Source organism: Lycium barbarum, chromosome 8, assembly GCF_019175385.1.
Source record: "Lycium barbarum isolate Lr01 chromosome 8, ASM1917538v2, whole genome shotgun sequence".
Classification (NCBI taxonomy): domain Eukaryota; kingdom Viridiplantae; phylum Streptophyta; class Magnoliopsida; order Solanales; family Solanaceae; genus Lycium; species Lycium barbarum.
The window spans coordinates 104,738,485-104,761,987 of record NC_083344.1 but is presented as its reverse complement, the minus strand read 5'-3'; the positions used below and the strand labels follow the sequence as shown (position 1 = coordinate 104,761,987).

Below are 23,503 nucleotides of genomic sequence, written 5' to 3'. Positions count from 1 at the left end.
ATTTACAGAAGAGTTTTGCCTCTAAACCTACAACATGTACAACTTGTACAAGTTGCTCTACAACTTGGACACAACTTGGTACAACTAAGATACAACTTGCAACTGAAAGTTGTATTTATCACTTTAAGTCAAGTGATACAATTTACACTTGTAGTTGTATAATCATTAATAATACATCCAAAATGCAACTTGACAAATAGTTTATAACACTCCCCCTTGGATGTTTATTAATAGATAATGTGTCTCGTTAAAACCTTACTAGGAAAAACCCAGTGGGAAAAATCCTAGTAAAGGAAAAACAGTACATATATCTAGTAATACGCATTTCCGGTTGTCTCATTAAAAACCTTACCAGGAAAACCCAATGGGACAAAACTTTGGGAAGGAAAAAAAAGTACAACATGTATTTTACTCCCCCTGATTAAAGCATCGCTTGATCCTTGATGATGATGTACTCCGATCTTGAATATCAACTTGTTGTATGTTGAGGTTGGTCATACATTTATGATCAAATCTATCAAATCATCATTTGAACGAACTGGTCGATCACGTATGGCACCATCTCTTGATAGAGTTGCATCGTTGTCATGTAATATTGTTGGAACCACATCAAGACCATACCTGACTTGCTTTATAAACGGTTGTTATCTTGTCATGTGGAACATGGTATGACAGTAACCCCTCATGGGCATAAATAACATGTTTGGATCAAACCTTTACATCGATCATATGAATAACCTGAATATTCAAAAGCTTGACAATATGTGTTAGGATAAACACATTCATGTTGGGGCTTTCATTTGCAAGATGCAATTGATCTTTACTTCAATATCTCTATGTAGGAGAAAAAAACATATATCATGTCCATAGTTATAACAAGATATTTAAATGCATCAATTGCACAAATATATGGCATTTCAGGACCAATCTAATTTCTCATTTCAACTTCTTTTAACAGATAGTATACTACCTTTGGAAACTCTTCAAGAGCTCCAATAATAGTCAAGTCATCATCAACTTGCTCAACAATATGAAAAATTCTGATTATTATAAAGAGACAAGTATATACATAGTCATCTTGTACCCTTCGTCAATGAATATTCATTAAGGTGATTCCAGTATATTGACCTTGAATCATTTAATTCATATTAAGGATGATAAACAAATTTTTCAAAAACTTGTATATGCTTTAGGCATTTTGAATCCTAAATTTTTCATATAAATTTTGTCAAGTCAGCCATATAGGTTGTGACAACTTTTATTTAGTGTTTAAATGACGTGATATCTTCTGATGTCTGAACTGCAGGTCCAATAAACTTTACACTTATCAGGATGCATCATGTCACTTGAAAATCATTTCGACGTTAGTATGCTTTAACAGACGTAGAGTTTAGATCCTCATAATCTTCTACAATATTGCGCACTATATTGTATCAAATATATCGTCGACGAGATATTATTTGCATTGGTTCGCAATTCGACATAACTTACTGAAATCTCAACATTTCATAACCTACAATAAGGTTTCATGAAGTGTTATGTCATAGGCTCTTCAAGAGCACATTGCCTCCTTATTATGATCCTTCAAATCATTTGCTCCTCACCCTTTTCAAGGTTATTGTATTTGGAACCGATTCGTCTGCCATGCTTCATGCATGTTGTAGACTTGTCCTTCAGGGACATTCAATAGGAGCATTTGCAGGAGAAATTTGAGATTAACTTTGGGTCAGCAAATGCTTCTGACATTTGACTTGAATTATCTTTTGAATGAGGATCATACCGATGATAATTCACAACATATTTCTTAGCTGCTTATATATCTCCCCTTCATGTTAGAAAAACTAACATATATCCCAATTTTCTTTGGGAAATCCATCAATTTACATCATGGTATATCCATTAACAATATACCGCACATCAAAAGCTATAAGATGGAAATATCTAGTTCCTGACCCTGAACCAATTATAAGGGGAGAATTTATCATAATTTATTGGTCTGAAGCATACAAGTGTCATTGTATGCAATATATCATATCTCATACCAACATCTGAAGCTCTATACTCATAAGCAATGGTTTAGCTATATTATGGAAGCATCCAATGCCAAATCAACTTACATATAAACTAGCATTATCAAGTTGAATTATCTTGATTACATAATCTGAAAATTGTGCTCTTAACTCAATTATTTTGAGCAAACAACTTTGTAAATGTCAAACTGCTGGTTGTCGATAAACGCACATGTGACCGTCTCATAGATGCATCTATTTAAGACATCACATTGCAGGTGAAGGGGCCCATATTCACCTTTTATATTTTCCAGAATTTTAGGGGATTTAGTCCCTACATTAGCTGGTGTAATCAGCTTATCATGAGAACAAGAAACACAAATAAATTCTTGAATAATCTTCTAGTTCTTCATATATTTTGAATACTCAATTAGCACATCAGATTTAAATCAGGACGACCAAAATGGTCTTGTCAACTGATAAAATTATTTGTACTCGTGAACTTCAAGTTTACCATGACGAGTGCTATTTATTTTAGTAAACGTTTGATTTACTATTGCATGAGGTTTTATATCAATAAACTTCTGATTTATTGCGATATATGAACTTATCATGCTCAGGTAACGTTTCACATACGTATTTCTTACTCGTTGTTTGGAGATATTTAATCTTCCAATCATTTGTGGTCTCAATATGATAATCATTTTCACTGTCAATAAACTTCAGGTTTACTACAATTTGTGTTCCGATTGTACCAATTACGATCCAGGATGAATGGTGCTATCATTTATAACCTCTTCAGGAGACTTTAATTTATATCATAATCAAATATTATTTGGACACTACTGGCCATGTCATGATTCATGTAAACAAACAATTAGCTCTTCTGGAGCCCTTGGAAGATATATTTGTATTACCAAATATTGCTTAGATACGACTTGTATCATGAAAGAAAATTTGGTTAGACACCACTGTTGTCATGAAAGAAAACAACAATTAAATGAAAATTTAAAGACAATTTTAATTAATAAAGTACAAAAAGTAAACGTTAAGTTCTAAACTTCAGTATTTCAAATATCTCCTTCATGGAGATTAGCCATTAACATCTAAATATTTTGCATCAAATCGGCAACCACATAGTAATCGCATCCTTCAGGAAAAGATACATTAATTGTTATATCCTTCGAGGATATCAATAACAACTAACCATAATGTATCGATGTGGTTATAGTAGAAACATTCTACTCTGATTTCTTTTTTTGCCTTAGGATGATATTTAATAAAATTATTCGTGATGTTCTACGTACGTCAGGCACGTGTTGCGATGACTTTTATACCACATGTATTTTCTTTGTTATTTTATCTCTACAGGAGATATGTTGTGGTATTTCTCATTCACTTGAAACCTGATTATTCAAATGTGCTTACGATATGACGTTAATCAATAGCTTGTTATTTTTCTTAAGCACAAGAAGACATTGCTTTAGAATATTTCAGATATTTTACCAGTTCTTTCTGCTTCAGGAGTGAAGTTTAAAGTTTCACTACTTCGGGAGTAAAGTTTAAGGTTTACTACTTCGAGAGTAAATTTCAGGGTCTTACTACTTCAGGAGTAAATTTAAAAGTTTTACTATTCCAGGAGTAAAATTTCAGAATATTTACTAATTCGAGTAAATTTCAAAATTCTACTACTCCGGGAGTAGATTTCAGAGTTGTACTACTTCGGGAGTAGAATTCAAAGTTCTACTACTTCAGGAGTAGAGTTTCTGAGTTTACTATTTCGGGAATCAAGCATAGAATATTCAGAATATTTCTTCTCAATTATTCTACCTATTCTAGAGATGATTCGTGATAACTTCATAACCAAACGCACATCCGCATTTATAAGCTTACCACATATACTGTCACATTCACTTCAGGGAATGGATCTATATTTATAACATTTATAAAAAAATCTCATTCTTCAAGAATGAAACATAATCATCTGGACTTGGTTTAGCCATATCAAATATCAAATCGTGATAGCTTAGAACATCTTTTAAGATATTAGTACTTCAGGAGCAAATCGAGACATACATACAATTTAGAGAATCTTTCTCTAACATATCTTCACTTGTAGCCACTACAAGCCTATGAAAATATTACCACTTCTGGTGGTTATAGACATAGATGAATTTAATCATAACGATATTTAAGAGATATTATCACTTTTGGTGATCATGTATTTCTTGTAAACTTTCGTTCTTAGCCATTAAGGATTATGAAATTAATATCATAATTCCTCTTAAAAATATTGTTCTTCAGGAACAAAATTTGAAGCATAAATGATCAAGCGAACCATTTAAGATTCGGAGACCAAAAGAATCCAATATACGAAATAATGGTAACAAACATCCAAAATCCATTAAGGATGATATATGATACACTACTAATGCCATGGATTCATCAGCTCTTTTCCATAGTAACAATTTTACTTATAGCAAAATACATGCCAAAGATTTAGTCACAAACTAACAAGTAAGGTGGAAATCATCTTTCTTCGAGCCACATAGTTAGAATCTCAAATATTTCAGCAAAGAGAACTTATGTCCCTCACGATATTATATACAATGGAGGGAACAATAAAAATGAAACGAAAGATGCTAAATGCAATACCTGATGCAGCTCTTACTTTCGTCATATTTTCAAAATATTTTCCCAAGATGGAAGAGTCTCATGCTGATAACGTGTTATGAAATTATATAATTGCAAATAAATTAGAGAAGCAAACTAATAGCTTAGTAGAGAGGAGGGAGAGATTGTATTTCACTTGTTGATGATGTTACAAATGAGAAGACAAAACTCCTTATTTATAGAAGAGTTTTGCCTCTAAACCTACAACATATACAACTTGGACATAGCTTGGTACAACTAGGATGCAACTTGCAAGTGAAAGTTGTATTTATCATTTTAAGTCAAGTGATACAATTTACACTTCTAGTTGTATAATCATTAATAATACATCCAAAATACAACTTGGCAAATAGTTTATAACATTAATCAAATATTAAGTGGGTTTTGACCTTCGCTGGTCAAAGTTGTCACCTTTTCTAATTTCAAAACTTGAATGGTAACTTTAGTTAAATTATCTGAGGATAGTCCATCATCTTGGAATGTTTACAACTGTTGCTTCTATGCTGCTTCAGTATTAGAATTTCCAAAGTAAAAAATGTTACTAAAGGGTCTTCAATAATTTGTGGTTCCTAGTATTCAAAGTAAATTGGTGTAGCTGGGGTTTACCGTTGTTGTCATCATTGTATTTGTGGGAGGATGAAGGATAAGTAAATAATGTCAGTAACTGTTAGATGGAAGTCCTATGATAGTCTAAGCTCCCTTCATCAAACTACTTCAAACCATTTTTTCTTGGATTTATAGTTATTGTGTGCATGTATTATATGAGCACTTCTGTGTGTTTCATAACATGATTTAATTCTTTCATTAAAGGTAATTTTGTAACTTGTACATAATCGTTCTCCTCTGAGAAACATCAAAAGGTTGTAATTAAAATATACTTCAATTTTACTAAGAATATGATGATTCAAACATTTTCTAATAGAAAAATTGAAGCCACAAGTAGATGTAGACCTCTTTTTATTGTGCACAGTTCTTATAATTCACTTTCTAAATAAACGAAAAGGGTCATTTAACTTAAGCTGATTTTTCGTTGATAACGATTGAATTTAAGCTTATTTCTTTCGAAAAAGCGCGTAGTTGAACGAAAAAGCACAGAAGCATGTTCAAAATGTAAGATATACATTGAAGTAAAGTGAACGTACTTTGTTCAATTAGAACATCCATGATCATCCAAATACAATGAAGTGCAATGATAAAGAATAAGATGAACTAATAAAAATAAACTTTCCTTGATTGTGCATGTTTAAATGTCGATGTGTACATACTTCTTTGAACTAACAATGTTGTTAAGATAATTAAGAGAAATAATAGTGATGTATCCCCCTTAATAACCAGGGAAAATTGGTGGTGGTGGTGACGCATAAATTGAGCCCAAGTGTGGAGGAAGGACAACTTCCTCGAAAACAGGTGGAGGGGGAGATACCAAAGGAGCAGGAAGTGGTGATTGAACAGGTTTAGGTGGAGGTGGGGAGTGGACGGGAGGAGGAGAAAAGATTGGAGGTGGTGGTGAATGAACCGGCGGTGGAGGGGAGTGAACTGGAGGTGGAGGTGATGATACCGGTGGTGGCGGGGAATGGACCGGAGGTGGCATTGGTTTTGGACTTGGCACTGGAGGTGGAGGTGATGACACAGGTGGTGGTGGGGAATGGACCGGAGGTGGCATTGGTTTTGGACTTGGTGGAGGTGATGACACCGGTGGTGGTGGGGAATGGACTGGAGGTGGCATTGGTTTTGGACTTGGCACTGGAGGTGGAGGTGATGATACCGGTGGTGGTGGGGAATGTACTGGAGGTGGAGTTGGTTTTGGACTTAGTGGAGGTGATGACACGGGTGGTGGTGGGGAATGGACTGGAGGTGGCATTGGTTTTGGACTTGGTGGAGGTGATGACACGGGTGGTGGTGGGGAATGGACTGGAGGTGGCATTGGTTTTGGACTTGGTGGAGGTGATGACATCGGTGGTGGTGGGGAATGGACTGGAGGTGGCATTGGTTTTGGACTTGGCACTGGTGGCGGAGATGATTGCACCGATGGTGGTGGAGAGTGGACTGGAGGTGGATTTGGTTTTGGACTTGGGACTGGTGGGGGAGGTGATGCCACTGGTGGTGGTGGAGAGTGGACTGGCGGTGGAATTGGTTTTGGACTTGGCACTGGTGGCGGAGATGATGCAACCGGTGGTGGTGGAGAGTGGACTGGAGGAGGCTTTGGTTTTGGACTAGGTACTGGTGGGGGAGGTGATGCCACTGGTGGTGGTGGAGAGTGAACTGGAGGAGGCTTTGGTTTTGGACTTGGTACTGGTGGGGGAGGTGATGCCACTGGTGGTGGTGGAGAGTGCATTGGTGGTGGCTTTGGTTTCTGACTTGGTACTGGTGATGGTGGAGAATAGACTGGTGGTGGCTGTGATACAGGTGTGGGTGGGCTATTCTTAGGTGGTTTTGGGGTGGAAGGGGTTTTCTTGGGTGGCATAGGGGTTTTTGGGTTCTTTGGCGCTGGTCCTTCACCGGTAGATCTACACTTATCTTTACTACAATCCACAATTTTGCTCAAAACAGATTGACAATCTTTCTCTTTTCTCTGATCTGGTCTTCCTCCTAGACAATTTTCCTTATCATCTACAACTAGATCTTTTGGATGTGGTGCTGCACAACCTTCATCCAAGGCTTCAAAATAATTTTTAGACAAAGTCAAATTAGCCAAATTTGGTAAGGTGCAAATAGCCTTTGGAACTTGTCCTCTGAACATGTTGGATGAGATATCAAGTACTTCCACTTTCTGCATGAATTTCAAACCCTGAGGCAAGGATCCTACGAACTTATTTCCGCTAATATCAAAAACCGTTAGGCTCTTGAGCTTAGAGACCTCTTCGGTCACACAACCAGAGAGATCGTTGTTCGTGAAAACAAGCTCATCTAATGTGTTTTCCATTTTGCCAATACTATGAGGGATGCAACCGTGGAACTTATTGTTAGCCAAAACCACCACCGAGGCATTGGAATTGCCAATATTTGGAGGGATGATGGAACTGAATCGGTTATTGTTTATAAAGATGGCATCAAGATTCTTGTCAAATAGTTCAGAAGGAACTGATCCTTCAAAATCATTGAACCTCAGATCAAGGTACTTAAGGTTTGGCAACTCTATCACAACCTTAGGGAATGGCCCCACGAAACGATTGTTGCTAAAATCAATCTCGTCTAAAAGTTTAAGATTCGTAATGCTCTTGGGGATGATTCCACAGAACCGATTAGAATTAATGTGAACAAGACTAACATCAGCTAGGAAACCAAGCTCCACGGGGAGGTGTCCCGCGATGTCTGCATGATTAAGATCAATCCCAGCAACAACAGAGATCTTTGGATCATCAAGTGCTTTGTCACAGAAGACACCATTATAGGCACATACATTAGGACCCTCCCAATTGCTAGTGAAATTTGAAGGATCGGAGTAAATAGCTTTCTTCCATGCTTGTAGAGCAATGTAGGCCCTCTTAAGCCTAGCGTTTGCAAATGTCAAGTTAATGTTCATCTCATATTCAACTGGATTAGGAAGATCACCCGTACCAGCGGTGAGCTGGCGACGAGCGATGAAAGCGGCTTCATCATCAGTTAATGCAAAAGAAAAGGATGAAAATGATACAAGATTGAGAAGAAGAAGAAGAAGAAAGCAACCTAAGGCCTTTATGTTTGGAGGATTAGCCATTTTTTTGTTTTTTGGTTAAGACCCCCTAAAGACAGACCAAAGGCTGCTTATAGCATTTTGTTGACAAGGAAAATGGATGGTGTTATATGGAGGTAAAAGAAGGATGGTTCAAGGTTGAGAGTTTGTTGATGTTTTCTATATTTGCCGTACAAAATATTGGAGGGTGCAAAGAATTGACAGACAAATTTTTAGGAGAAAGAATTGTTGATGACCATCTTTCAACCTATTGATAGGGTAAATCACCCATTATATATGGTTTTACTATTATTTACCGTCTAAAACCAATGGACATTAATATTTAAACAACCGGAGTTTTTGTGTATGGTAATATTAATTTTCTCATTTTGTTCTTCAGAACTTAGAAATGTTGACAGCCTATTAAGTTATAGTAGTACATAAGCGTTGGACCATGCATTAGCATGATCTTACGGTTTCTAATAACATATTTACGCTAAAGAGTCCACGCATTATCTTGATTTTCTTTGGTTCTCTTTTTGACCTAAGTGACTAGTTCGATTTATAGTGTTAACATAATTGACCAAAAAAAGGGATCTTTATGTAGTACAGGTATTTAAATTATTGAGATCATTATTTTTTTTTAGAAAAATGACTCTGTACTTTATGTTAGTAAGGGTAACAACTAACAAAGACCAGTTCATTAAGATTTCGGCAACAGATTTTAGTAATTAGGGTGGATTCATTACTCACATTAGCCTGTTTTTAAGTCTCCAACACCTTTGCAAAGTCATCAAGATATTCAGTAAGATCATTAATGAAAATTTCACAAGCTCTCCCTAGAAATAAAGAGGCATAAAGAATCGTTATCCAAAACTCATAAACTAAAAATTCTATCTCCACCTCTAATGTTACACTCTTTGGTTAGCTTTCTATTTTCTTTTAACACTTGTATATATATACTCTTCTATGCACAATCCTAATTATGTATATGGTGCTGCATTATGATATCAAACTTAGTCCTTGAAACAGATAGCTCAATAAATATGAAAAAATAGGAGTATCTATAACTATACTTTCTATATTTATTTTATTTGATACACTTTTTTTAGTCCATTTTAAAAAGAATGACATTTTTTTATTTTAAGAAATTATATCTTAGTATCTGTATTTTACTCTTAATGACATGAGTTGTTATAAACTAGAACTAGTTTGATATAAAAGCTCGTCTTTTATAAAATGAAAAGATATATGAAACTCCCACCACCACTCACTTAAAGTTTTTTATGTTTCATAACTATTCAAACACCTTCAAATAAAATAGGATGGAGGCTGGGATTAGAAAAACTCATAATGGGCATAAAACAAATAAGAAAAAGTTCTTCAATTTCAACTGCTGATACATTCGTTCGACCTAACGGCAAACAGGGGAAAAAAAAAGGTAACTCATTCACCCCTGATAAAAAAGAAGCAATAAAAATTGCAAGATTGAAGTTGGCCATGAGAAATGCAGCAAAATAAAGAAGCACCCAAAATAAAGAGTGGAAAATGGAGGAGCCAAAAAAAAAAAAAAGGAAACAGAAAAGTAAAGAAAACTAAAGAAGAAGAAGAGACAATACATAATATATCACATGCATGATAACCCCCCATACCATAGTTATAATTAGCATATCAAAACTATATAACTATAAGAGAGGCATGATATGTGCTGTTTTCTTTCAATGATTTGGCCAAACAACTCTTCAAGCATAAGCCTCTTCTTCATTGATGGTTGCCAACACTTTAGGAAGTGGGCTCTTCACTACATGTTGATTTAAAAATTTTGAAGGAGCAACTTCTGTTGCAATTAGTAATCTACTTATAAATACTCTTGCAATCTTAGCCATAATATCTGAAGGAAGAAGGAGATTGAAAACAAAGAAGGAGAGTTAATTAGATAACTTGAGTTGTTTCACAGAATGTGATGAATTTATATAGTATAAGGGAATGTAAGAGTACTGTAGTGTAACGTGTTCAATACGTAGTTCACTTAACAATATTAAAAGGTCTATCTTGTACTGATGTGCCTCCTCCTTTTTGTACTAATTATATTGCTTAAAGTTGTTGTCTTTAAGCTAGAAAAAGACTAGAAAACTACAAATAACCGTGACACCCGTAGCTCAAGCATAGCTTTTCTTCGTGTATGTGATAAGGAATGGATATATCTTGATATGACTTCTAAGAAGAAATTGCACGACTTACCCTTCAAATGGGCTGGTCTTTAATTTTTTGCGCTTTAGCAATCAGATTTATGTCTAGTGGGGCATAAATTCTTTATTGCAAAAGTCACGTGTGGGACATAACTTGTGGGTTATAATGATCCAAAACTATAAATATATGCCCCGTAAGTTAAGAGGGGAAAAAAATTAAAGACCAGCACAAAAGTGCCAATGACCCTTTTTAAGGGTGTTAAATGAGTCGGTTAGGTTGAATTTGAGCGGGATAAATTAGGTTAAGTAATGACCTGCCCAAAAGTTACTTGAGTTAAAATGAGTTGTGCTGAAATGAGCTATAAAGCATGGCATAACCCAATTCGTTTGATTCTTACTAAGTTATACGTATATCTTTGTTTCTTTTTTAAGTACCTAATAAAAAAAAATCTTTATTATGACTATATATAAGATATCAAATAAATTAATATATTCTTAAAAATATTTTAACAGTCTCTCACGGATCAATCTGGGTATATATCAACCCAACTTTTAGGCTGGTTGAATTGAGCATATCAAAAAAGCTTAGTCAACAAACAGGCAGGGTGAGTGAATCATGTTTATAGTATAATTTTGTCACACATAATGATTTCCATTAATGACCTTATTAATTCGGGAGAAAAGCCTATTCATGCTTTCCAAGCGAAAAATTCCAAAATTTGCACATTATTCATTTTTGGGAATTCATTGACTAACCGGTACCGTAACATCTTCTTTAATTTACTCTATCTTCTACTTACTTTGAGTTTTCGTTGGCTATGTTACATTGTTGAGTCTAAAATTCCATCACAAATATGGCACTCTTCATTTATCAATTGCATAAAAGAAGAAGGATTTCCATCTATTTGGTGTAAAGAGTCTTTCATCAAATGATTAAAAATAAGTGGCAAATTTGTGAGAATGTTTATGTGGTAGTGACTACTTAATTATTATTGATAAGTAGGCTAAACATGACCCAGCAGCAAATAATCAGGTTTATCAATGAAGTAACTACTAAATATGGTAGTGTATGTGGCAAACATTTTAGTTCGTAGCAAAATGAATGATACTTTTTATATTTGAAAAAAAAAATTAGAGAGTTTTTTATCTAAACTATCACCAATTAATTAGCAAAATTATACCTTAACTATCAGTTGTTCGCTTTTTCTATTTGATAGGACAATTACACACCTCAACGCCATGATTCCGTCTATCAAAGTCTTGCCATATAAATTGAAAGAAAGCGTATTAAAGTGTTCAAATAACGCCAACAAAGTTTGCTGCCCATATATAGTGTGGGACCAACAAGTTGTGGTTGAAATCTCTGTGTTATCTTCACCGGCCTCAAGGCTTATCCAGATTAAGTTAGGGGACCATAAAGCCCTTGTCGTAATTTGTAACTTTCATAATAAAGTCTTAACTTGTCTACCAATATACACACTCCAGATCCAGCCAAACGTTGTTTTGGTTAGTAAGAGAAGTCATTGCAGATGATAATTTCTGATTTACATTTGAAGCAGCATACATAGCTAGCCTCTTGAATTCCATCTTCTAACAGATATGTTGCTTCCTGCTAAGGAACTATCACAGTCTCATTTTGCTGTTTTTTCTGCTAGAAGAATAATATATGCATCTATTACAAGTTAAATCTCCGAGAAATTATAAAAATGGTTACTTAAATTTGGGTAGTTTTAAAATAATTCCTTAAGTAAAATTTAATATCGAGCGGTTTGATCCGTTAAATTTGTTTTAAAGTGAGAAGTTTTGGTCACTGTCAAAATAAATTCTGACTAACTAAATAGTGGAACTCACATTAGGTGTAGTTTTTTCAATTTATGCAATTTTTGGTCTATTTCGGTGTTTGGTGTAAATTTTTGAGGTGCAATTCTGTTATTTTTTTAATCTACGGAAAAGGGCCTAAAATACCCTCGAACTATTAGAATTGGTGCAAAAATACCCTTCATCCACCTTTGAGCCCCCAAATACCCCTGTCATTCACCTTTGAGCTCTCAAATACCCTTGACATCCACCTATGAGGTCTAATATACCCTTATTTCTAACAGTCTCATGTTGATGCCCAATTTTGTCCATCCTTTTGTCCAATTTACATCGTTAAGCTTCTATTTTAATATTAATTATATTTTTTTTATCACAACATATAGTTAAATTTCTTGATGATCTCTATTATTATTATTATTATTATTATTATTAGTACTATTATTAGTAATAATATTATTAGTACTATTATTATTATTATTATTATTATTATTATCATCATCATCATCATCATCATTGCTACTGCTACTACTACCTTTTCGTTTTACTAGAAAAAAAAATCACTCATGCATTTATTCTCCTTCTGGCTTGATTGCAGTGTTAATCCTATTTGTCTTCTCTATAAATATTTATTTAAACATATTTTTTGCATTAGCATCACACTTATAGTTGTTGTTATATTTCTATGATTACTTTACTATTACAAGTGATAAAACTATTTACCAAAATATTTTGTCCCTCTACTTTTATTATCATTATGATATCTATTTGAAATTACTATATTCCCCAAATAAACCAAATAATTTTTTTTCACCCATTTCCTAAAGTTTCTACCCAGCCCATAATCTCTTTCCAACTAAAAATCCCCAAAGGCATCAGGTTACCCCCAAAACCAAATATCCATAACTTATTGTTATTTACTCAAAATTCCTAAGACCCCGTCATCTCTAAATTTCCTTAAAATCAAACATTCCCCAATTCTCGTCGAAATTCCACGGCTACAAAATCCCTTTCTTTGTGCCTTTTATATTCTTTCATTTATTCTAGTTTGATTTTCTCTTCTCTTCTCTTTTCAATTCCACTTTCTTTCCTTAATTCATTCACCTTAATTTCTTACTAGTAATCATAAAAATCATAGCTTAATATCCTCCTTAATTGCGAAATCGAAACTTTCCTCTTTTCATCTAATATGCAAAGAACAAAATGACAGAAGTTTGGATCCGAATCTATTCGAAAAATTCGTCCAAGTTCAAGATTATTATTATTAATAATAATAATAATAGTAATAATAAAAGTAATAATAGTAATAGAGATCATCAAGAAATTTGACTACAAGTTGTGATAAAAAAAATATAATTAATAATCTAATAAAATAGAAGCTTAACGATGTAAATTTGACGAAAGGATGGACAAAATTGGGTGTCAACATGGGGCTATTATAAAATAAGGGTATATTAGACCCCATAGGTGGATGGCAAGGGTATTTGGGGGCTCAAAGGTGGATGGAGGGTATTTTTGCACCAATTCTAATAGTTCGAGGGTATTTTAGGCCCTTGTCCGTTTAATCTATTGTCTGGTACAATTTTTGGTGTTGATGTTTTTGGAATTTGACGGAATTTTTCTGATATTTCTACTTATTTTTATTCATTGTTTCGGTTAAATCTGACAGTCACAACTTTGTTAAATATTTAAGAGATCAAAAGTGCTCACCTGACTTAAAGAGCATGATCAATGTAAATCAATCCAAATTTTACATGTTGTTCTATCCGTTGCAGTTCATCATCCAAAATTTGATTCAAAAGGTCTTTTTTCAATCTGCCGCCACTTTCCAACTCTATTGGCCATGAAAATGAAATTTTTATACTTATCAACTTAGTTGTGATTATCCTAAGTAGTTCAGTTGCACTTTAAATGTTAATAAAGTTATGAACTTTGACTGTATCTGTAATTTTACTTTTGTTTTTTAGTATCCACACACAAGTATTTGAGAAAATTAGAGCACACGAGAGAAGATAAAAGGGAAGAATAAATGGGCCTCATTTCTCCGGGAAATAACGCGTGGTGCCTCTAAAAATATTCGGTTTTGAATTTTTATTCCCCTAAACAAAATCTTTAATAAATGACCTTAACTTTAAAAAATTCGTTGGGAAGAATTTTTGTTGCCTTTCAGGCATAAGTTTTAACTTTTACCTATAAGGGAAAACTTGTGGTCAATTGAGTAGTTCATTGTCTTGAATATACTGAACTCTTCCCTTATAGGCAAGAGCTAGAAGTTATGCCTTACGGGCAACAAAAATCTCCCTCTGTTGCCCATTGGGCATAAGTTCCAACTCTTATCTATAAGGCATGACTTATGGTCAATTTAGTTGGTTCGTTAAACTAATTTATATCCACAGCTTATGCCTAATGGTCAATAAAAGCTTTGCCTAGCAAAATTTTTGAAGTGGAGACTGTTCCAAAAAATCATGACCACCTTTTATGAAGGTCATTTGTAAGGGCAATTTGCAGGATTACCCTTCGTTGGGAGTGGTCTTTAATTTTTACCCCTCAAAATGGTGGTCTTTAAATTTTGCCCTTCAGGCAGAATTTACATGGCACAGACAAAATTTCTACCCATGCAAATTCTGCCTTAAGGCCCAAATAAACAGAATTTGCATGGAAATATTTGCAAAATTCTGCCTTGCGATTTTTTTATTTTTTTTTACTGAGCTGAGGTTCGAACTCACAATATCGGGGTGTTAGGCGAGGGACAAAACTTAAAGACCACCAATTTAAAGGGCAAAAAGTAAAGACCACCCTAAATGAAAGGCAATCCACGCAAGAAAAAGCATTTGTAAACTTACCCCCTGTTTGGATGGTGGTTTCTCGTGGTTCATTAATGTATGGTTTTATAGGAAACCATGTTTGTTTCCATTGTTCTTAAAATTATGTGGTATGGTGTTGTAAACCCGCGGTTCATTCCATGGTTATATAACCATGAAAAGTCTCAATTTTTGAAACCACGGATTTGGTGGTTTTTCCGTGGTTACGTATTTCATTTCTCCATTATACCTTCCACCCTCCACCATCCACCCCACCCCCACCCCTGCCCCACGCTACCACTCACCCCCCGCCACTCACCCCAACCCCACCCTCACCCTACCACCCACCCCCACCCCAACTACCCTACTCCTCTGCCACCCACCCCCACCACCCCAACCACCACCCACTACCCCTTACCACCGCCCAACCCCACCCTCATCCCACACTACCCCTCACCACCACCCGTGCCCACTACCCCTCACCACCACCCAACCCCACCCCCACAACCACTCACCCCCACCCTACTACCCACTACCCCCACTCTCATCTCACAATCACCCACCTCACACCACTCACCCCTCCGCCACCCACTACCTACTTATTTTTTAAAGTTCTTATTTTATTCTTTACCTGAGTTTTATTAATATATATAAATTATTTCTAATTAAGAGTTAAGGGTATTTTAGTAAACTTACAAGTTATTATACAGTACCATACAGTCAAACCAAACAATACAAATGTTATTAAACCACAACAAACGATACAGTCTATCCAAACATTGTATTCATTAATACAGTACAATACAATACAACACCATATTGTACCATACCATACTGTACATTAATGAACCACGGGAAACAACCATCCAAACAGAGGGTTAGGGGTAAGTGCACATATGTACCCTATTTTGGGCCCAACATTGAAGTCAACCCACATAAAGCAATTGCACGATTGTCCTTCAAATGGGTTTGAATTTTAATTTTTTTCCTTTAGCAATTGATTTTATACCTAGCGGGACATAATTTTTTAATAGAAAAAGTGACATAAATTATGAAATATTATGATGTAAAAATATAAACGTATGCTTCGTGAAAACATTACTCCCTCCGTCACAATTTATGTGATATAGTTTGACTGGATACGGCGTTTTAAAAAAGAAGACTTTTGAAGCTTATGGTCTAAAATAAGCTATATAGATATTTGTGTGGCCATAAATGATTTCATTAAGGGTAAAAGGAAAAAATTTAAGTTAAATTATTTCTAAATATAGAAATGTATCATTCTTTTTTTAACAGACAAAAAAAGAAAGTATATCACGTAAATTGATAGAAAAAGTATATTTATTAGGAAGGGAAAAAATTAAAGAGATGCACAAAATAGGGCAATTTGCACGATTGTCCTTATTCAGGGGTGGTTTTTAATTTTTACCCCTCAAATTGCTGGTCTTTAATTTTTGTTCTTCGTCTAAAATACCCCAAGGTTCTGGGTTCGAACCCCGGCTCAGTTTAAAAAAAATGAATTTTCGAAGGCAGAGTTTTGTTGCAAAATTTGGCCTATTCGAGCAAAAGTTAGGTCTTATGGCCTAACTTTTGTAGAATTCCAGCAGAGTAAAAAAAAAAAAAACCTTTGCTTTAAGGCAAAAGAATTTGTTTTTTGGCTCGGGGTATTTTCAACCCTTTCTTTTAAGGGAAAGATAAAATTAAAGACGAGCAATTTGAGGGCCAAAAAGTAAAGACCAGCGCCTTTGAAGACCAATCGGTGCAAAAAAAAAAAAAAAAAATTGGGGCATATGGAGGTTGAGCCCAAACCCGAAATTGGCCTGCGTACCTTATTACTCGTCAATTAAAACTTACACTCCATGCAAACATAGAGAAATATCATGGCTCAACAAAATGGAGACCAACTCACTTATCTATGAGAGCCAATTCTACTTCACATACTCTCTATGTTACATAACAATAAACAAGTTGTACTATTATCTAAACAATGGAGATTAATTTGGAAGTCCGTTCCACTATCACTTGATTTCCATTTCTCCAATTATCCAAATGATTCTAAAATTAACAAAAAGAAAATTTTCGCTTTCGTAGCTTCCACTAATAGAGAGCTTCATTATTGAGGTCTTGCAACAACATTCAAGAATTTAGGGGTCGTTTGGTAGCCGGTTAGGAGTAAGATAATACCACGTACGTTTGGTAGGTGGTTAGGAGGTAAGTTGTTCATGTATGAAATTAATACAGTGTTTAGTTTTCAATTTAGAAATTCGCATAATTTTTTTTTTGGCTCGAGGTATTTTCAACCCTTTTTTTTAAGGGAAAGATAAAATTAAAGACCAGCAATTTGAGGGCCAAAAAGTAAAGACCAGCGCCTTTGAAGACCAATCGGTGCAAAAAAAAAAAAAAAAATTGGGGCATATGGAGGTTGAGCCCAAACCCGAAATTGGCCTGCGTACCTTATTACTCGTCAATTAAAACTTACACTCCATGCAAACATAGAGAAATATCATGGCTCAACAAAATGGAGACCAACTCACTTATCTATGAGAGCCAATTCTACTTCACATACTCTCTATGTTACATAACAATAAACAAGTTGTACTATTATCTAAACAATGGAGATTAATTTGGAAGTCCCCCGTTCCACTATTACTTGATTTCCATTTCTCCAATTATCCAAATGATTCTAAAATTAACAAAAAGAAAATTTTCGCTTTCGTAGCTTCCACTAATAGAGAGCTTCATTATTGAGGTCTTGCAACAACATTCAAGAATTTAGGGGTCGTTTGGTAGCCGGTTAGGAGTAAGATAATACCACGTACGTTTGGTAGGTGGTTAGGAGGTAAGTTGTTCATGTATGAAATTAATACAGTGTTTAGTTTTCAATTTAGAAATTCGCATAATTAATACATGTATAAGTTATATGAGGTAATTTATGTATTAATTTATGCAGGTCAAAAGACGGAATAACTAATACATGTATTACTAGTACCTGCATAACTCTAACCAACTACCAAACGACTCCTTAGGGTTTTTCCTTACAAATACGAGGAGTATATGACAGAAGATATTGATTTGTGGATACATTTTGCTACTAACATTGCTAATGTTAAAGAATTTACGCTTACATTTACCAAAAAAATATTATCCAGATTACGCATGTATGTTTCCTCAGTTTGTGTAGAAGAATACGTCGTTGAGGAATTTGGCTATAGGTAAGTCTGTTTAACCCTTCTGGTAGTGTTAATTGGAGTAATCTAGTTTCTCTTTTGATTGAGGATTTGGCTATGATAGAGGGTGTTGTGGAGAAAGTGTTATTAGGTTACCCTAATTTGGAGTGCTTGGAATTAGATAAAGTTTGTGGTATTTGTCGTTTTGGAAATCAGCTCTGTGAAGCTGAGAAAATTGACCATAACAAACTATGAAACAGAAAGTGTTGATGAAGATATCCATTGTGTTGAAATATTTTCCCCCGTATATTCAACATTTAGAGCTTTTGGGGTTGTGCTGCTATGAGATACACTTGCAGCTGAGAAACATGCCCATGTTGAGAATCTTGAATTGGGTTCCTGGTGCATCGAGGTTTATTCATACTCTTGGCTATCTAAAATTTAGATTTTTCTTTTTTTTCATTTTGCGACTTATTATCTGTTATTGAATCCATCAGTTTAGTAACATTAACAATGTCGCTACCTAGGATAATGTGATTACTATGTTTGTAAGTACTGAAGAGTAACATTCATATGGCCAATTTGGTTGGACAGTGGCAGGTGATTGAAACAACGCCTATTGAACAAAATTTTATAAATGAAAACTGTGAGAATAAAGAGTTTGCATAAGTTAGAAAACATTTAAAATTTGGATTGACTTACAGTGATCATAATCTTGAAGTCATGTGAATGGATTTTTTCAAACAACAACATACCTAGTGTAATCTCACAAGTGGGGTCTGGAAAGGGTGGGGTGTACGCAAACCTTACTCATATCTTTGTGGGGTCTTTCAGAAGCTACTTTTACTTGGAATTGAAAGTTTCGGAGCAAACATTTTCAAACAGGTATTCCAGTTTATGTACTTGTTTGTGTTTGAATTTCAGTTCTTCTTCTCCTTCATGAATCTGTTTATGTTTTCTTGTTCTGCAATGTTTTGTGATAGAACAAAGAAGAAAACTAGTGCAAGTGGGAGGTGTCGCGATTTTGGGTATTGTAGACGTATGATGGTTGAGGAGGTCAAGGGTACTGTTCGCATGATACGCAGGGCAAGAGCGACCGGGCTTGACGAGATCCCGGTGGAATTTTGGAAGAGCATAGGCAGGGCAGGTGTGGAGTGACTAGCTGAGTTGTTTAATGTCATTTTTAAGACGATGAAAATGCCCGAAGAATGGAGGTGGAGTACAATTGTTCCTTTGTACAAGAACAAGGGTGACATCCAGAGTTGCAACAACTATAGGGGTATCAAGCTGTTAAGTCGCACTATGAAAGTGTGGGAGAAGGTGGTGGAGATGAGGGTGCGGAGAGACGTGCCTATTTCGGAGAATCAATTCAGAATTCATGTCGGGGCGCTCAGCTATAGAAGCTATCCATCTTGTAAGGAGACTGGTGAGCAGTATAGGGAGAGGAAGAGGGATCTCCACATGGTATTCATCGATCTAGAAAAGGCATACGACAAAGTCCCAAGAGAGATTCTATGGAGATGTTTGGAGGCTAGAGGCGTACCTGTGGCATACACTAATGCGATCAAGGACATGTATGATAGAGCCAAGACTAAGGTACGGACAGTAGGCGGAAACTCAGAGCACTTCCTAGTGGTGATGGGGTTGCACCAGGGATCAGCTCTAAGCCCCTTTTTATTTACCTTGGTGATGGATAGATTGACATGGCAAATACAAGGTGAGGTGCCATGGTGTATGTTATTCGCGGATGACATAGTTTTAATCGACGAGACTCGCAGCGAAGATAAAGCTAAGTTGGAGGTTTGACGAAAAACCTTGGTATCTAAAGGGTTTAGGTTGAGCTAGATCAAACAGAATACTTGGAGTGCAAGTTCAGTAATATAACATATGAGGCTGGCGTGGAAGTGAGGCTTAGTACCTAGGTCATTCAAAAGAAAAGAAGCTTCATGTATCTTGGGTCTATTATCCAATGAAATGGGAGATTTATGATGATGTCACACATCATATTGGTGCGACGTGGATGAAATGGAAGCTCGCATCCAGAGTCTTGTGTGACAAAAAGGTGCCACCAAATCTTAAAGGCAAGTTCTACAGAGTGGTGGTTTGACCAACTATGTTGTATGGGCTGGAGTGTTGGCCAGTCAAGAACTCTCATGTTCAGAAGATGAAAGTTGTGGAAATGAGGATGTTGTGATGGGTGTGTGGGCATATTAGGAGAGATAGGATAAGAAATAAAGATATCCGGGATAAGGTGGGAGTGGCCTCGATGGATGATAAGATGCGGGAAGCGAGGTTGATATGGTTCAGACATGTGCAAAGGAGATGCACGGATGCCCTAGTTCGGGGGTGTGAGAGGTTGGCTATGGACAGTTTCAAGATAGGTAAAGGTTGGCCGAAGAAGTATTGGGGTGAGGTGATTAGACAGGACATGGTGCAGGTCCAGCTTACCGAGGGCATGACTTTAGATAGAGGGTTATGGAGGGCACGGATTAGGGTAGAAGGTTAATGGGTATTTGTGTGGTGTCCTACTTATCCGATCATACTAGTAGTCGTAATATTACTATTATACTTGCTTGTCCCTCGATTTTATGCTATGTTGTTTCTTGTACTTCGATTATCGTATTACGTTGTGGTAGGTACTGCTCCTTTTATACTGTTTTATCATGCTTTTATAGTATTTTTCCATGACTTTTATAGTATTATTTTATACTGTTTTGGGTTACTTGTACTTGTGCCGAGGGTCTACTGGAAACAGTCTCTCTACCTCCCCAGGTTGGGGTAAGGTTTGCGTACACTCTACCCTCCCCAGACCCCACTTTGTGGGATTTCGCTGGACATGTTATTGTTGTTGTTTTGTTGGGCATAGTCATTCTTGGGGTTGTATCTCCTGGGAGGAGAAAGTACCAATGAGTAATGAGCATAAGTCCATATATTAGCATTACCTTTTTTATTATATTGATTAATTTCCTTTATATTCTGCTTTTTCCATCGCCCATTAGAGAATTGGTGCCCCGAAAATATTTTATGGGGTTCCGGGGAGTTATCGTTGCAAGTTTGAGGAAGCTATCAAGAAGCATCTGCCACAGTTGTCAGTACATCCTTGTTTGCTTCACAACCTTGTCAGTTTCAAATCCTTGAAGTTATTTTTCATTATTTCGACAAGGAACTGCCTGTTACTGGAAAGATTGGGATGAATATTTAGCTGGTTCCTTTTTCAATTTTACTAAGAAATTTCAATTTTACTTATAAATTGACCTCTCTATTTCAAAAAAAAAGAAAATAAATTAATCAAAAGTGTGGACCACCTAAAACGAATGAGGAACTATTTGTTTTGCTGTACAAAAAAACAAAGGAAGTATTTCGTGCGGTAATGGAATAATAGTTCTTTTGGTAATTTATATTGCAAGTGTGATGACTTTGTCTTGCTTTATTATTAATTTTTTTCTTTTTTGGTGGTTTTAGCGGAGTTTTTTTTTTTTTTTTTTGGGGGGGGGGGGGGGGGGGGGGGTTGTTGAGGTTGAGGGAGTAGCCTTCGGTAAATGGGGTTCAAAAACCACTACTCTAATAGAAAAGAACGATATAGTATTTTAGATAGGTATATGACTTGGTGTAACTAGTTTGGCATTTTAGAAGGTTGGTTAGTCCCCAGTTTGGAATAACTTTCACAGCTTTCAAGAATAAATTTCATTGAACTATTTGGCCAAGCTTTCAAAATTTGTTTATTTTAAAAATTTGCTTTTCGAAAAGGTACTCTTAGAGTGACAGTTTGTGTTTGGCTGATTAATTTGGAAAGCACTTTCGCCAATATTAGAGCAGTACTTTGTGCTTGACCAATGTTCCAAGTGCTTTTGGGGAAAAACTACTTCTTTAGCTTTTGAAATATAAACCTCTACTACTACTCAAAAGCGCTTATTTTCCGCTTTAAAGCTTGGCCAAACACCTCAATTTTCTAACATAAGCACTTTTTGAAGAAAAAAATAAGCACTTTTGGCTTCCCAAAGCTTAGCCAACTATGTTATACAGTCTCTATCCAACTAACTTCTCACCCATTACTCAATATAGTCTTCGTCTATTACTCTTCAACCTCTTCACTGCTATCCCTAATGATGCAATCTGGAGACATGATTTCTCTAATATACTTGATTTGTTATATTTTACTTGCCGAAGATGAAAAGTTTGTCTATTCCCTCCCAATTGATCAATTAACCTTCATATCCGATGCAGGCCACTCAATTCTCGCCTTCTATATTGGCTTCAGAGGGTATACTTGTTTATCGTTGTGTGCAAAAACCAAAGGAGTTTGTTCTCATTCTCCCCGGAGCATACCATGCGGATTTCGATAGTGGATTTAATTGTTGTGAAGCAGTAAATTTTGCTCCCTTTGACTGGTTAGCACATGGTCAGACTGTTGTCGAACAGTAGTGTGAGAAGGGGAGAAAGACATCAATCTCCCATGATAAGCTGCTGGTTGAAGCAGCCACATGTATACGGTAAAAATCGGATATATGCTAGACCGGAGACCGAGGGACGAAAGAAACAAGCACGAGCATGAAAACTTTCTTTTGGGACCGGAGGAGTGCTTGATCCGAAGAAAGCGAAGGACATCGTTTGGTCCGGTTTCTCCATAGCCGAGCTGATCGTGGCCGTTGGTCCGGGTGATTCGTTACACAATTGCCACGCGTCAATACCGTTCTGCCACATTGTACTACCAATCGTACGGGTGTCAGACCGTATAACCCAACCTTATCCTTTTTAAGGTTTTTCTTTATTCAAAAGGACTTATGTTGTAAGAGGCCTATAAGGCAAAGTTATAAATAGAAGGCATTTATTTTACTTTCAAGGGTTGGCTTCTTGAGTTCTAGAACATTTGTAATAGCAAAAATATATAAATCTCTCCCTCTCAATATCTGATTTTGGTCCGGATTTATTGTGTTCATCTTTAGATTTGTTTAATCAAATGATATTCAATATATTGGCACATACGTTTAGTGTAGATCATCGATTACTATTTAGATTATTCATAGTTGATCCTATTCCATTTTCTCTCAATCAAAAATAGATTAAAGTTCAACCACATATCCTATACCTCACTCATAAATTTAATTGATTATCCAAATTTGGGGTAAACAGTTTGGCGCCTACCGTGGGGCTAGGATAATAGTAGTCTTTGATCTTGATCTCTATCTTACCCGTCAGA

The 23,503-nt window shown here is 35.8% G+C and overlaps 1 protein-coding gene across 1 annotated transcript; it reads right to left on the bottom strand.

Moving 5' to 3' along the window:
• Positions 1-5,776: 5,776 nt before the first annotated feature.
• LOC132606520 (leucine-rich repeat extensin-like protein 3) lies at positions 5,777-10,337 on the bottom strand. Its single transcript, XM_060320070.1, has one exon. It carries the CDS (start codon positions 8,377-8,379, stop codon positions 6,007-6,009), a length of 2,373 nt encoding a protein of 790 aa, XP_060176053.1. The 5' UTR covers positions 8,380-10,337; the 3' UTR covers positions 5,777-6,006.
• Between the last annotated feature and the right edge of the window lie 13,166 nt (positions 10,338-23,503).